The 12,352-nt window shown below is 38.6% G+C and overlaps 1 protein-coding gene across 1 annotated transcript in view; it reads right to left on the minus strand.

Moving 5' to 3' along the window:
• ZDHHC21 (zinc finger DHHC-type palmitoyltransferase 21) overlaps positions 1–12,352 on the minus strand; it is a 34,810-nt gene that overhangs the window by 14,227 nt on the left and 8,231 nt on the right. The window contains exons 4-5 of the mRNA XM_066617326.1: positions 11,439–11,577; positions 2,823–2,939 (exon numbers count right to left, since the gene is read on the minus strand). Coding sequence (XP_066473423.1) covers positions 2,823–2,939; positions 11,439–11,577 — 256 coding nt within the window. The remainder of the gene's footprint in view (positions 1–2,822; positions 2,940–11,438; positions 11,578–12,352) is intronic.

The raw sequence follows: 12,352 nt of genomic DNA on the forward strand, positions 1-12,352 counted from the left end.
AGCTGAACCAGTTTCCTAATTCACATAAAATTGTAATTCAGGAATCTGCCAGCCCCTTAACAACTTCTTCCTAGTAACTACTATGACATATCTGCAACATCAGAGAAAGGTAGACAAATAGAAGCTGGAAAGTTTTGATCTGATAATTGACATCCTATGTACCAGTCATATCAAATATGCTAGAATAAAGTAGAACAAAATCCTGTACAGAAACCACATAAATCATATCATGATAGCCATATTTTTGAAAACGGGACACTGCTGATAAGGAAAAACTTAGAGTTACCATAGAGTTTGGAATGTCCTAGCACTTACCTTAGGCTGCACTCTTATACACATTTACCTGAGTAAATGAACTCAAGGGGCTTATTTCTGAGTAGACTGTACTATTAATTTGGGTTATTTCTTTAATTCAATCATCTATATCAGCAATTTTCAACTACTGTGCTGCAATAACTTGTACCAAGGTTTAGTGGGAGGATTAGCATATTGTACCTGTACAGAAGGATATAGCAGGCTTGAAAGTCAACAAGGGGCACAATCCTAACCAGGTCTACTCAGAAGTAAGTCTTATTTTATTCAGTGGGACTTACTCTCAGGAAAGTGTAGTTAGGATTGCAGCCAAGGTGTCAAAAGCTCCCTTACAGCTTTTGCCTCCATTTTGCTCTGCTGTGCCTTCTCTTTCTCTCCCTTTCTTTCTATTAAGGACCTTTAGGGGCAAACTGCTGAGAAACAACAGGATGGTTGGGTGGGAATATTTCAAGTTTACAATTCACCTTGTCACATTGCTATGCATGTGTGGGCAGAAGGAGACCATAGCTCTCAGGAATATGGGACTCTTCTGTGTAGTGTTGCTGTGCTTGTGGTAAACTATATTATGGCCAGTATATAAAATATAGAACGTACATATTGTGATTATTCATCTGGAGTTGTAATATAAACAAAATATTATTAATAAAGGGGAACAAGAAATTTAGGGTATTTTCCAACCACAAGCCATTCAGTGTAGTGGTGAAGGTATGGAGAATGTTGGCATACTGATGGGCAGCCCAATCCTGAGCTGCCCAGGGCGCCCAGGCTCGGCAGCACTGAGAAAGGCTGCCACCAGATCCTGCGCCTCCAGGGCTACTGCGGGAGGCTTTTGTCCCCTTCTCCCAGGTAAGGTAAGCAGTCCCGCAATGGGGCTACTCACTTTACAGTCGACCAAAAGGTCGGCGGTAAGGTAAAGGCACTCGTGTAGGGCGTGCAGCCGGCACGCTGAGCTAGCATGGGTGGGAGCCCGGTGGTGAGGCTCACAAACGTGCCTTACAGTACGTTTGCAACAGTGCTCGGCAGCACGGAGCCATGACACTGAGCACAGGATTGGGCTCTGAGTCTTGTAAGTACACCAACATGGCTATTGCAAGCAATGCTTAATGAACAGACACCCTATCTCTCCATGACAAAATCCTCTGACTACATATGCTGACATAGAAATTGATCTGTCACCTTCTTCATTCTGGCAAGAGATCTGAGTCATGTACTACAGGTTGATGCCCCCTGAGATGTGTAATGAAAGTGGCAAGATTGTCTGGTATCACCAAAAAAGACAAAAGTACTGGCCAAAACATCCTGGATGCCTGTTGAGTCTAATTCATGTCTAATTAGTTTTATAGCTCCTAATCAATCAATCAATCAATCAATAATCAACAGTATTTATATACCGCTTTTCAACTAAAAGTTCACAAAGCGGTTTACAGAGAAAAATCAAATAACTAAATGGCTCCCTGTCCCAAAAGGGCTCACAATCTAAAAAGATGCAAATGAATACCAGCAGACAGCCACTAGAACAGACAGTGCTGGGGTGAGGTGGGCCAGTTACTCTCCCCCTGCTACAAAGAGGAGCACCCACTTGAAAAAGTGCCTCTTACCCAATTAGCAGGGGTTTCTAATAACCTTGCTCCTCTTTACCTTTCATTTATCTCAGTGCATTCCTCTTCATGGTCTCTGCTCATTACAGAGTCCCTTCCATACTGCACTTTTACTCGTTCCCATATGCCTTTCCCTGTAATGTTGCCCCAACTCCTGCTCATTATGCTCCTCTTCTTTCTTCTAAGAAACTATTTTTTTACAGAAGCTTTCTCTCATATCTTTCGTTCTTAATTTATCCACTATAAGCTGTAAAATAATGATCATCATACATTTATGATCTTTCTCATTCAAAGGAAGAAAAAGAGTCTAAAGAAATCAGAAGTTGGTCAGCTTCTATCAATCTAGCAACAGAAAATAACTGTTGAAACAGAATGTTTAGGTGTCAAATTGAGGGAGGAATTAAGCAAACTCAAGCCCTATATAGGCTATAGCAAAGTGTCAAACATAATGCCCAAGGGCTGAATGCGGGCCCCGGAAACAATTTTTATGGCCCCCATTACAACTAGGCTCTCCCAGAGTGATAATTGGGCTCTCTCATATCTTGAAATTTTGAACAAGATTTGCACATTTTGTCTTTTGTCATTTGAAGCTAATGAGTTTCTATGTGAGAACAAAGTGCTTATTTCTGTCCACCATCTGCTTTAATGATATCACTTCCTGCTTAATGATGTCACTTCTGACCCTCAGTAGGCACCATGAATGCTATTCGGCCCACAATACAAAATGAGTTTGACACCCTTGGGCTATAACAATTATCCCAGAGGAGGAGGTGATGCATGCTGTGAAGTTTCTGCATTAGAGTTTTCTGGGGATTTTTTTTCTTCATTCTGCAGTGTTAAATATACTTGTAAGCACTTCAAAAATAACATGTGTGAAAATGGTTGTTTTAAAGCAAAAAGTAAAATACTTACATTGAATATGCCAATTAACTGAGTATAAAACAGTCCACTAATTCCAACTAGCATTATTAATCCCATGAAGGTAGATATTCTTATCAGGGCAAGTTCATGTCTAAATACAAAGAGATCCTATAAATGAAGGGAAACAGAAAAAGACATTCAGTTTTGCTTATCCTGTCAGCTATAAGGATCTCCAAAACATGCATCAGTAACTGAGGCAAACTATTAGCTACAGCAAGTTCAATTACAATTAGTTGTAATTACAATTACAAGTACAATTAAAACAAGTTCTAACATTTTCACTGCATATTGTATCTCCTCATGCATAACACTTTCTAAATATGTACAGCTGACAAATTGTTTGAAAAGCCAGAATGCTAAGCCTCCGGATTGTCAAGGATGATAAATAAGTGTTTACATTAGGGACAAACTGCAGGGGATAGAGTTAGGCTTACTTCTTGGTGAGGTGACTGATATCCAGTGTCTGGACTGTTCCACTTCAGATTGCAGGTGAGAGTTCATGGGATGACCAAATGCTTTTTTCCCATTAAAATGCTCTTTCCCATTAAAAAGGGAAAAAAATTTAAATACATAAAAAAACTAGCATGTCCGACAGGTAAAGTTTCTAGGCTGGTCTTGACATGCTAGTTTTCTATGTGGAGAAAATATTTTTGCCTGAGCATTCAGCCATGTGGGCTCCTACCTGCAGTTTGACGTGGTACAACCCAGACACTAGTTTATCATCTCATCAAGATCTAGGTCCAAGATAGATAACATATGGAACATTCTCGAACCAAAATGAGATGTTAAAAAATATGCAGCTGCCAGCATCAGCAACAAACACGTTCCTCTTTCCCATGCCATTAACTTAGCAGAACATACCTCTCTGTTCTGATATTATTATGCTGTTTCTACACCCTTGGATGACAGCAGTCAGTGCTGTAGAGAAGGGCAGGGAAACTACAGAATGATAACAGGACACATGGTAAATTCTTCTGAACATGAGGAAAAGCAATATGTGTGGCTACATTTTTTTATGGCAGTGGCTTTTTTTTCCACGACATCTAGTAGTTCCACCCCAAGAGATGACAAAACAACTGAACTTCAAAAATATTCAATAGGGGCATTTGAGTCTTGTCTCCTTTGATGACTGAAATCTGTAATGAGTGGACCCACAAACTTCCATTCACTTAACAGAATACACATACAAATCACAAACCATGTTTACTTGAAATGAATAAGAGTCCCATCCAAGTTCAAATCAGTCTTCTGTTGCAGGATGGACATTTCTGTCCTTCCTTCCTTCTAGCCACAAACAGAATTCTTTTATCCATCTAAAAGTAGGTACCAGCTACTTACTGATGTGTACAAAGAAAGTGGTAGCGTTACAAAATCCAAGACACATAGCTGTGCAAGCAATGGTAAGTCTGTGTCTGGCTGGAACTGAGGAAATAATATTGTTCCCCCATAACAGAGGAAGAGGTGCTTAGACCACAACCATCAGGAATGTTTCTTACTCTCAGTTTGGTATGTAGTTTGTTGGACTAGGTGTCCTGATGTATGCAATGGATCTTTGAAAACTGTTCCATGAGGACATATGCCTAGCCTCTCACTTCCAGATGGATGGAATTCTGTTATGCTAGAGATTGGTGGAAATCGAAATTCCCTTCCCAAAAGGACACAGTTTACAAATCAACACCTACCTGTAGCTGAAAACCAATTTCCTAAGAAAATATATTTTTTTATGTGTATTTAGGTTTTTTTAAAGCCCCCTCCAGCTTCCCATTCCAGCAGGAGCACTTAAAGTAGCTTACAATATTAAAATCAATACAAGAACTACAATAAAATCATATTAAGAATAAAAATAGACCAGCAAAGCCAAACGAAAGTATAAAAAAAAACTGAACAAAAGGCAAACCAAATCCTTAACCAAATCCTTTAAGATACTGTATCTGATTCTAGATGTATGTATAAGGAGACACTCCTCCAATCAAAGATTCCATCTGCCCACATGCCTTTCACATTGAAAAGTGCAGTCTCTGGCACCTGATGTGAGTTAGTGAAACTTTGTACAGGAAACTTTATGCCCCTTGTGCAGGACACAGCTGAGCCTTGAAAGGAAACTGAGGCACAAATGGGAAAAGGAATGGACTAGAGCAGTGGTTCGCAAACTTTTAGCACCGGGACCCACTTTCTAAAATGACTATCTGTCCAGGACCCACTGGAAGTGATGTCATGGCCGGAAGTTACACCATCACTGAAAATGCAGCAAGCATTGAAATTGCTCATGGCACTGAAATTGCACCATTTTCTCTAGATATCTATCATTTTGCTTGTCTCTTATCAGTTTGTCAGTTACCCAACAACAATCAGGTGGCGACCCACACTTTGAGAAACCCTAGCCTAGAGAACCTCAAGTGCGATTGAGTGCAGAATTCCTCAAAGGAATTGTGAAACCACACAATAATATACTATATCATCTTTTAATTGCTACTCATCCCAACACTTGCAGTCCTTCTTGACGATTTGCTTTGCTCTCTTGCAGCACAAGATCCACCTCTAAGCCCTCAACCTAAATCCCAACCAACATACCAACGTCTATGCATCACCAAAGTTAAGTGGCACACTCTTCACTGTACTCAGTATTGCAGGAAAGCAATCCCGCAAAAAATTGTTGAAATGTGACCTATTCTCAAGAAATCATTTATTAACTCATGACCAACAAGAAATTTCCATATGATCACACAGGAAGATATCCCCAGTGCATTCTTACCAATGCAGGGCAGGCAATCACATGAATTCCAAGGAACATTTGTTTGAGCAACGGTAAATGTCAGTGGACACACAAAAATTCTTCCTATGTTTTAGTCTCACACGGCAATAATTCAAGTATATCTAAGAATGTAAGACAATCCCTCCTGAATCCATCCTCAGCAACAGTGCCCAGCTAAACACCTCTGAAATGCCTACAAGCAGAGCAGAAAGCCAACAGTCCTTTCCCAAGTTTGTTCCCAGAACTTGATATTCAGTGACCTCTGAAAATCGAAATTTCCTTCGGCCATCATGGCTAATAGTCTCCAACAGGTCAACACACACACTTGCCTTTCAAGTATAAGGCAAGAACAAGCCCAAACTTATAGATCCTCAACTGTTATTCCTTAAAGTCCAGACTGGACACCTCCTCACTGTTTTGCCCCATGGAAGGGCGTGCCAGGAGTTGTTTTGAAGATACCTGTGTGCACACCTACAATGCATGCAAATGGGAAAAGTCTTGTATATCTCTACCCCAACTGTACACATTCTAACAGTTCCTAGTTTCCTCAAGGAAACAGATACATGAGTTATCCCTCCCATTCTAAATTTGAAGTTGTATGTGTGTGTACTTGTTTTTGTAAACAGGAATATGGGAATCAGTTCTCAGTCCTGGCTTGAGAACTGATAGATGCCTTCCTTCTTCCATGTAATCTCCTGGGACTTGTTCAGAATAATCCATGGAATGCCCAACTAAGGGCACAATCCTAGCCAGGTCTACTCAGAAATAAGTTCTATTTTGTTCAATGGAGTTTACTCTCAGGAAAGTGTGGTTAAGATTGCAGCCTAAACCTAAGTGAACTTGCACTAAGCAACTCCCACAATTCTGCCTAAACTGTTTTCAAAAAGCATTGCTGAATATGTGCTCCTTATAGCTTTGCTCACGCCTTTTAATATTAAAGATTAGCACTTTATCCTTCAAATCAAAATGTATTGTTTAGCTATTTTAATTCCAGTGAGGTTGATATACTCAGTCTAAGTCAGTGCCCAGCTGAGCCTAATTTTATTGCCAGCTGACCTGATGGATCTACAGTGATAACATCTGGGAAATGGTACAGACACAAACACAACTTCTATTTGCACAGTTCAAGTTGCACCTGCCTTTGGTATAGCACATCTTCAATTACAGGATCTCAGGGTAGCAGGGGCCAGGAAAGAACACAGCATGAGACCCTGGAAAGCAGCTGCCAATCTGGGTACACAATGATGGACTAAGTGTGCCAATCATATGATTCAGTTTAAAGCACCTTCATTTTTTCTTGTGCACAGAACATAGACAGCTGGTGTAGTGTAGTGACTAATAGATAAACTAGGTGTGCACTTAAATGTACAACATGGCGCAAAAGGAGGTAAGTTGTCTCTACTGATAGAACATGAAGAGTGACAGTAAAATCTCCCAAAATTGTGGCAGGGTTTGATGGGCTTTAGTACTTTGCCTGTTGTGAGTTCGATCCTGATCATATGTTCCCCTGTGCATGCAATTTTAATTTAACAAAAATGTCCATTGAAAACCAATGAATTAAAAAAAAAAACCTAAAAATAGCACGTGGGGGGAGGCACCTGGATCAAAATTGTAGTTGAGGCAAAGTACTAAAACTTCCCCCATTCCCCAGCATTGTTTTCTCAACCCCCAACACAATATTAATAGATAAAACTTCCCAATCAAGCCACATTGTGCATTTAAGTACACATCTAGGTAGGTCCTAAGAGACTTAGCTGTAACTCAGGACTTCCCTGGTTCAAATCTCATGTCTGCCATGTCACTAGGTGGCCAAAGGTCATACACTCCCTCTCAACCTCAGCACTCCAGGTGCAATATGGGGATAATACTTACCTTACAAGGTTATTGTGAGGATTGTGTCTGGATTATGCATGTGAGATGCTTTGCACACTCAGAAAGCACTATACAAATTCTTCTTCTTCTTCTACAATTTAAAATACAAAATACGTGGAGACATAATCTCTGTTCTGGTTGTGTGCTGGTTAACCACGTAACACACACAATGTGTATTAATGCTTTCCAAACATTATAGTGTTCCCTGAGCAAAATGATAGCTGTTGGATATGAAATAAATGATGCTTTCTGACAGTTTAAATTTCTAGTATAGGAAATTTTAAAAAAATGTTATAATGGCTTTACTCAGTTTCTAAGGAATTCTTGCAGTAACACTACGCCTCCTACTGGACAAATATCTGTAACATACAAAATTATACTCCTTAAGGATTATGACTACTTAATACTGCATCTACGTGGTTTGTGCAGATCCTGAAAATAAACTGCCCATTTTATGAACTTGAATCTTATTTCTTAGCCCCTAAAAATAACAGAAGCCTTTACAGTGGACAGTGACTTGAGCTCTTGTACTAATATAAATGTGGGAACAGGAGGTAGATAAAAATCAAAAATAATTTTCTTAATTTAGCCTAATTTAAATTGCATTTTTCAAATTACTTTTATTAAAATATAAAAATATATTTGCAATTTGAATATAGCCAGAACACATAATTAAATTTGCTTAAATCAATATTTTGATGCTCTGAATGGTGAGCTACTGTCAACTTAAAGGATCTTTCTATTCCATTTTTAAAATCGGAGAAATACAAATCTTAATAGTGTGCTCCTGAACCTATGATACTGTAAATAAGTACATGAAAGTATAATGGTTACTGTATTTGTGTGTGTACTTTCCACATCATCTTTAACACTGACAGGAAGCCAGGCTAGTGCTGTAAACAGAAATGTTCTGGATCAAGAAAACAAAAATATGTCAAGATGAAAATGTTCATTCTTACAGAAGATACTTCTGGTTGAGGAATGCAAAATACACTAAACCTGCAATCCTAAACATGCTTACATGGGAGTAAGTTTCACTGAGCTCAGTGGGGCTTACTCTGAGTAGATACACATAGGACTGTAAGTCTCTATCTTGGTCTTCTACAGCACAGAATTTATACAGAAATATTAAATGGGTTTTGCTAGCTGTTTCTGTCCTTCAGTGCCAAAGGGCAGAATTAACAATTGGGTGGCACACAGTTATGGGACATTAAATCCTTAGCAACATGGTCAGAAATCAGCCAAATGGTACTCTGATGTCATTTTTGAAGCTGTAAATCTGGCTGAATTCCCAAACAAATTATATTTAATTTTATCTTTTTTTCACTTAGCTACTAATTCAGCAGATGAATTTTTTTTAAAGAATGTGGCTATCAAATCATCTGAATCAAATCATTAGCAAAATGTAAACAACACAGAATGCCAAAACCCTAATTTTCTGAAGCAAGTGCCTTACAAAAAATATCCAACTGCATCATCTGGGCCTTTTAATCAGAAAATAAGCAAATAAAATATAGCCATCACATGATACTCTCTCTCTCTCTCTCAATAATCATCCAAATGTAGGGTCTGGGTGATTTATTTAGGCATTCATATTAAAATGATTCTCCAATTATTGCTTGTTCTTCTATACTAGTTAGGTAGAAAACTGTAAACACACAACAAATTACCCCTAACAAGTCCCCAAATTACATACAAGTCATTGAGAAGAAACGCTTAACATTTAACTTATTAGAAAAACACATTAATGTTAATTCCACTTTTGTTCCTACTCAAACCATGAGGAAAATAGTTCAGAATAAGACATTCTCGTCAATGCTATTGGGACACAATGGGGAGGTAAATCATTTGGGAAAGTTCCTTCCATTTCAGGATGCTTTCTTAAGGAAAATGTCCATTGCTTCAAAAAAGTTTGAATGGAACACTAAAAGACTATCACCAGAAAAAAGATAAACATCTGCTACCTTTTTTTGCTTCTAGCAGGGATGGCCAACATTACTCAAGAAAAAAACAGCTTGCTCAATCTGGAATCATGCTTGATTTCAGCAGTTTATATGATGTCACCAGCAGAATACAGTATATGTCAAAGCAGCAATAAAAAAACAATATCTGAAGATCCGAACTTTAGGGCAGGAAGGGAAAAGAGAGTTACACATTAGAAGTATGCAAAAAAAAAATGGTGATCTGGACTCAGGGGTGGTGCAACCTAGAACGCTGCCTGATGCCATCTTGCTCACGTGAGCAGGAAGCAGGTCATTGTGGCAGCTGGGTTGAAGGGAAGTGGCAGAAAAAACAGAGTGAAAAGCACCCTGAATCTGCCAGCCCCATGGGCCCCTCACAATCTGCTGCTAATGTAACCTGTTTCAGCTGGCCTCGTGGATGGTCTGGCCTGCATGGACTGATCTGGAAACAATTTCATCTGCTCCTTCTTTATCTTAACCAAGGTGCAGTAAAAATGTTGTGCAAAGTTTCACTCATAAAGAAATGGAATGTGTTATCAAAAGCTGAGAGACAGATTTCACTCTTCAATGTTATATTAAGTCTCTAGATTTTGTATGTAATGATCCATCCCTGTATCAACCCCTGAAAACTGGACACAGAAGAACATTTTAAAGTGGCAGTTCTCTTAATATTTATTTAAATAATTTATACCCTGCCTCGCCCTTCAAATCAACGGAGAGTTCAAGGAGACACACAACAAAGAGGGAAAAAAGTGCAAAATGCCAAAATAGGAATGAATATAAAATGCAATAATAATAACAATTCTTAAAAAATAATAAAACAAAATACAACCATAAAACCCCAAGGCAACTAATAAAGAAGGGAAGGTCAAGCAGAAAAGATATTTGCAAGCTAAATCACTTGCAAAAGTCCAAGTAGATCCTTTCTGGCACCAGAAACTTACCTCTGGGTAAGGAAACAAATGTTCCTTTATGCCGAGGAGACCTCTGAAACGGCCTCCCCCACAGGATACAGCACGCATCCTGGTAGTGTGGCAGCATCAGCAGGGGACAGAACGTATAGGATTGAGCTGCCCCTCATATAAACAATAGTGATAATCAATGTACCCCAAACCAGGAAAACTTCTTCTTGTAGGCCCTGATTCATAAGATTTCATCACACACAAGGTGGGACTTGCACCTGTTTAGCCAGGTACATCTGCTTGCACTTGTCTTGTCCACAGTAACTCCGCCAAGCATACAGACAAACTACACCTTAGGGAAGCTATAGACTTTATGGGGCAAACACAACTGCTATGTGTACATCCTACATCAGTGTCATCAATACATACATGTATGCATGTGTCTTTAAATGTCTTTGTACACATATGTGAGAATCTGGACTCAATTGGGGTTCCCAAACATATGTACACAAGTATTTAAAGACACATATGTACACACATATATGTGTGGGGGAAACACCAAAGTAATACCCCTGTATATTCAATGATAATGTTTGCGGTATTAAACTATGCTGTATTAAAAACACACTTTAAGAATTAGCAAGGGTCTTCCTCAGCACCATGTTAATAAACATGAGTGGCTTGCAGCTATAATAGCACACTTGACTCCCCCCCAATATATTTGTATGCCTCTTCTTTAAGAGGCATACTTATTAAACTAACTTATTTTGTACCAACTTTATAGCATTTTTGTGAGTCAGTAGTTTAATGTTAGAAGTAAAGTCTTCCTTTATTATCAGTTTTTCATTTGCTGAATCACTAGAAACATATACAAAGATTTACAAATGTCATTCTTACAGCGCAATCCTTTGCATGTCTATTCAGAAGTAAGCTGCACTAAATTACATGGAATTTACTCCCAGGTAAGTGTGTATAGGATTGCAGTCTGTATCGAACTTCTACACTAGCGTTTAGCTAACAAGTAAAATCCAAAAAAGTGCTTCTAGTACCAATATTTTAAAAAATACGTTATCATGTAGTCAACTTGTATCCACTTTCTGCAAGTACAAAGTTTTCTTACCCAGTTAACTTTTTTTAGTGGTTCAAAGTAGTAACAGTGGCAAAAATCAAGAAGCAGCGTATAGGAACTGAGGAGCTGCGTGTAGAAGCACAACTGCAAAAACAGCCAGTGGTTGTCTTCACCAACGCAGTTATTAATCCTGCAGAAAACAGTGTGATCATATGCAATGAAATGTTAGAGGTTTTTTTTTTTTTAATCTTAGCACTGAAATATGAATGGCAAGCCAAACCAATGTCCTACCAGTGAAGATCTATACCATGATGGTGGGGAGGAGGAAGGCAGAAGTAAAACACTCCTCACTTCACTGCTCCATTTTCACTTGCCTCTGAAGATAAACTCCCTTGACTGTTCAGTTTCCCAAACATCCACTCTGGCCATTCACACATAGAGTCCAGGTTGCTCTTGGTGTACAAGGGAACTGAGAGTCACATCCTGCCTTTCTTTAGCTAACATTCTTATTACCAAATAAAGGGAGGGAGGAAAATCTGTACTGCATCAGCTTTCTCTTTTGAAATTATACATCTACATATATACTCAATAAGCGCAGAGGATACAAAATGAAACATTTTGTATCTGACTTACATCTTTAAGTAAAAAATAAAAATAAAAAACATATCAGCACTTAAGTTGCAATGTTTTTTGTTCCAAAGTAGGAAGAATGTGATATGTCTTTGAATGTTATGGTTTTACGACTCCTCCAATGTAACTGTTACGAAAACCTTTTTCACGCAATGCTAAGCATATCTACTCAGAAATAAGTCCCACTGAGTTCATTGGGACTTACTTCAAGATAATTGTCTACAGAACTGTAAAATTGCAGTTTACAGATGTAAACTGTACATCTATTTATTTGTACAGTTGAGTGACTTTTCCCAATTCAGGATGCTTGACCTTTACAACAAAGACAACCATTT

Source organism: Tiliqua scincoides, chromosome 2, assembly GCF_035046505.1.
Source record: "Tiliqua scincoides isolate rTilSci1 chromosome 2, rTilSci1.hap2, whole genome shotgun sequence".
Classification (NCBI taxonomy): domain Eukaryota; kingdom Metazoa; phylum Chordata; class Lepidosauria; order Squamata; family Scincidae; genus Tiliqua; species Tiliqua scincoides.